The sequence below is a fragment of the Penaeus chinensis genome, chromosome 16 (assembly GCF_019202785.1).
Source record: "Penaeus chinensis breed Huanghai No. 1 chromosome 16, ASM1920278v2, whole genome shotgun sequence".
Classification (NCBI taxonomy): Eukaryota; Metazoa; Arthropoda; class Malacostraca; order Decapoda; family Penaeidae; genus Penaeus; species Penaeus chinensis.
Window position 1 is genome coordinate 2169852 of NC_061834.1, and position 2500 is coordinate 2172351.

Below are 2500 nucleotides of genomic sequence, written 5' to 3' on the forward strand. Positions count from 1 at the left end.
AACTTTTACAATCCTTTAGCTAAAAACTCAATATGAAAAATCACTTACTGGATCAGCTGGTCCTACAAATTCCCTAAATTTAACTGGAGTCTGTCCTGCGTGGATGCTCGTGATCTCTATGGCGACTGAAGGACCCGAGATCAACTGCTGTAGCATACCCTAGAAAAGAAAGTATTTTTCAGTATAATAAAGATTATTTTTTAGTTCATTACTGTCATTTCTTTTTCTATTCATCTATAGATAGATGGTTAAATATAGATATATATAATATATATTTATCTATCTATTTATGTTTATATATATATATATATATATATATATATATATATATATATATATTATTCTGTCTCAAATTTTTTGGGTGCAGAGTTCTCAAGATTCTTCAATAAAAACAATACACATTAATTTTAATGGTCAAATAACAAACTTCCAAACTTGGCTGAGACACTGAAGTTTATTACTATCATTTATTAACATTTATAGATCTGGATCTTGGGAGTGGAATATCTACTATACTGCTAAGCTATGAATGATGGAAAAGAGCAAGAGTAAAAAGGTAAAAACAAAACACTTTAAGGAAAATAAAAGAAGAAAGAAGAAAAAGAAAAAAAATACAAATACTAATTCTAATAATAACATTAATAATTATACATAATGAGAACAATAGTATATCACAAATATTAATATCACTAAAAATTACAAGCATACATTATAATCATCACTTACTGGATATTCGCTAACTACGCCCTTGTACACCTCCAAAAACTCCTCGGCCTGAATCTTGTCCATGCGGAACATCTGGAGAGCCGACACCTCAAAACCCTCGTCTTTTATTGCTTTGAATATGCTGCCCATGTTACCTATGAATAACATGTATCAATAAGATTTATATGTCACCTACTAATCACATATATTAGCCCACTCATGCTCAGATACATGATGCAGTGAGCCTGTATCTTGGTGAGTATCTATGTCATGAGAGGTCAAGCCTGCATTATGCTGAGTGTAATAAAGTTCATTCCTATTTTGGTTCAGAGTTTAGTCACTGAGGAGCTACATATATGCCATATGCTTCTTGTGCTTAAGGTTGGTAGTAAACACCACTGTCATGGGATTAATAAGGCTCAAAATGTTACCTTTAAATGATGTGGATTAATTATATACTGTTTACTTCCATAAATATTGGCCACAGACAAAAGTCTAAAGAAAGGCAATCAAAAGATGTTGCATGTCCAGTTCCGTCACTTACCCTCTGCTATTGCATGGGGTTTAATAATGCAACACGTATTATTGAGGAATCTTGCTGTCGTCTGGGGCACCATTATATCATGCACTTTGGAGGAAGGGAAGAAGAACTCAATTTCCTGGAAAAAAAAAAAGAAAGTCATTAGTTTATAATTTTACACTTTTTATTAACACACTGGATCCAGTTGATGTTATTGTTACATCATAGAAAACCTTGACTGAGGGCTGGGTAACAGGAATATGCAATCATAAGAAAGAAAAAACATACATTATATACCCTAATTATATAAAAACTGATGAAACTAAGTACAAATTCACATTACATATACAGCATACATATGTAATATAATCGTGTTATCCTAACCTGACCCATGACCAACAAGTCATTAGGAAAATTATTATGTTGGCATCGATCACAAAAATCCTCTGACCCGCAACTCACTGAATGTGCGCGCCGTCCCACTCGGAAACAACAGCCTTTATTTCCCTATAATTTTTTGGGTTATGAATTAAAAGTACCCTACTGCCCTTTAACATCTCTGGTACTGTTCAGCAATTCTGCAGAAAGTAGTAGGCCCTAAACTAAGCACTGCAGTACGTTGATAACAGCGACAATGAAATAGAATGACTAATGACAATCTGTACTTGCAAGACAAAGAAGGCGATGTTCACATTCAACGCTCTACTTAAACTACTTTTCAAAAGGACCTCTTCGCAGTTGAGTAATAGGTATTTAATATTTGTACGGTTTCTGTTGTCTTTTATTGCTAATTATAGTGTAATATTTTTCTTAAATTAGTTACATGCATTTTTAAATATTTTTACAGTATTTTTCTTTTATTTTTGTGATTGTATCTTTTGATCTTTTATTAAAAAAATTATGGATTTCTGAATTGTTAAAGTTTTGGAAAAAGTTACAGGCCAGCTTTATAATCAGAGAAAAAGTGCAGAGCAAGTATGTTTAACTCTTTCTTTACCACATTTATTTTTTCTTGATTGGTGGGGGGGGGGGGGGGATATAAAAGAAAAAAAAGAAAGAAAGAAAAAAAGAAAGAAAGAAAGAAAGAAAAAAAAAAGGAAACATTTAAATCTTTTCATAAAAAAATAGACAAATAAATAAATAAATAAATAAATAAATAAATAAATAATACATACAAAACAAAGATAAAAAGAAAAAGACACAGAAAAGAGACAAGCCCCCATACCCTAGTGGCCGCAACATCCGAATCGGAGCCATGGGCCGCATTCGACTGTT

At 32.2% G+C, this 2500-nt stretch overlaps 1 protein-coding gene across 2 annotated transcripts in view; it reads right to left on the reverse strand.

Moving 5' to 3' along the window:
• LOC125033376 (nucleoside diphosphate kinase 7-like) overlaps positions 1 to 2500 on the reverse strand; it is a 15627-nt gene that overhangs the window by 2001 nt on the left and 11126 nt on the right. For both annotated transcript variants that reach the window (XM_047624817.1, XM_047624816.1), the window contains 4 exons: positions 2451 to 2500; positions 1250 to 1364; positions 727 to 860; positions 49 to 159 (listed from right to left, as the gene is read on the reverse strand). The exon at positions 2451 to 2500 is cut by the window's right edge and continues 158 nt beyond it. In XM_047624817.1, coding sequence (XP_047480773.1) covers positions 49 to 159; positions 727 to 860; positions 1250 to 1364; positions 2451 to 2500 — 410 coding nt within the window. The remainder of the gene's footprint in view (positions 1 to 48; positions 160 to 726; positions 861 to 1249; positions 1365 to 2450) is intronic.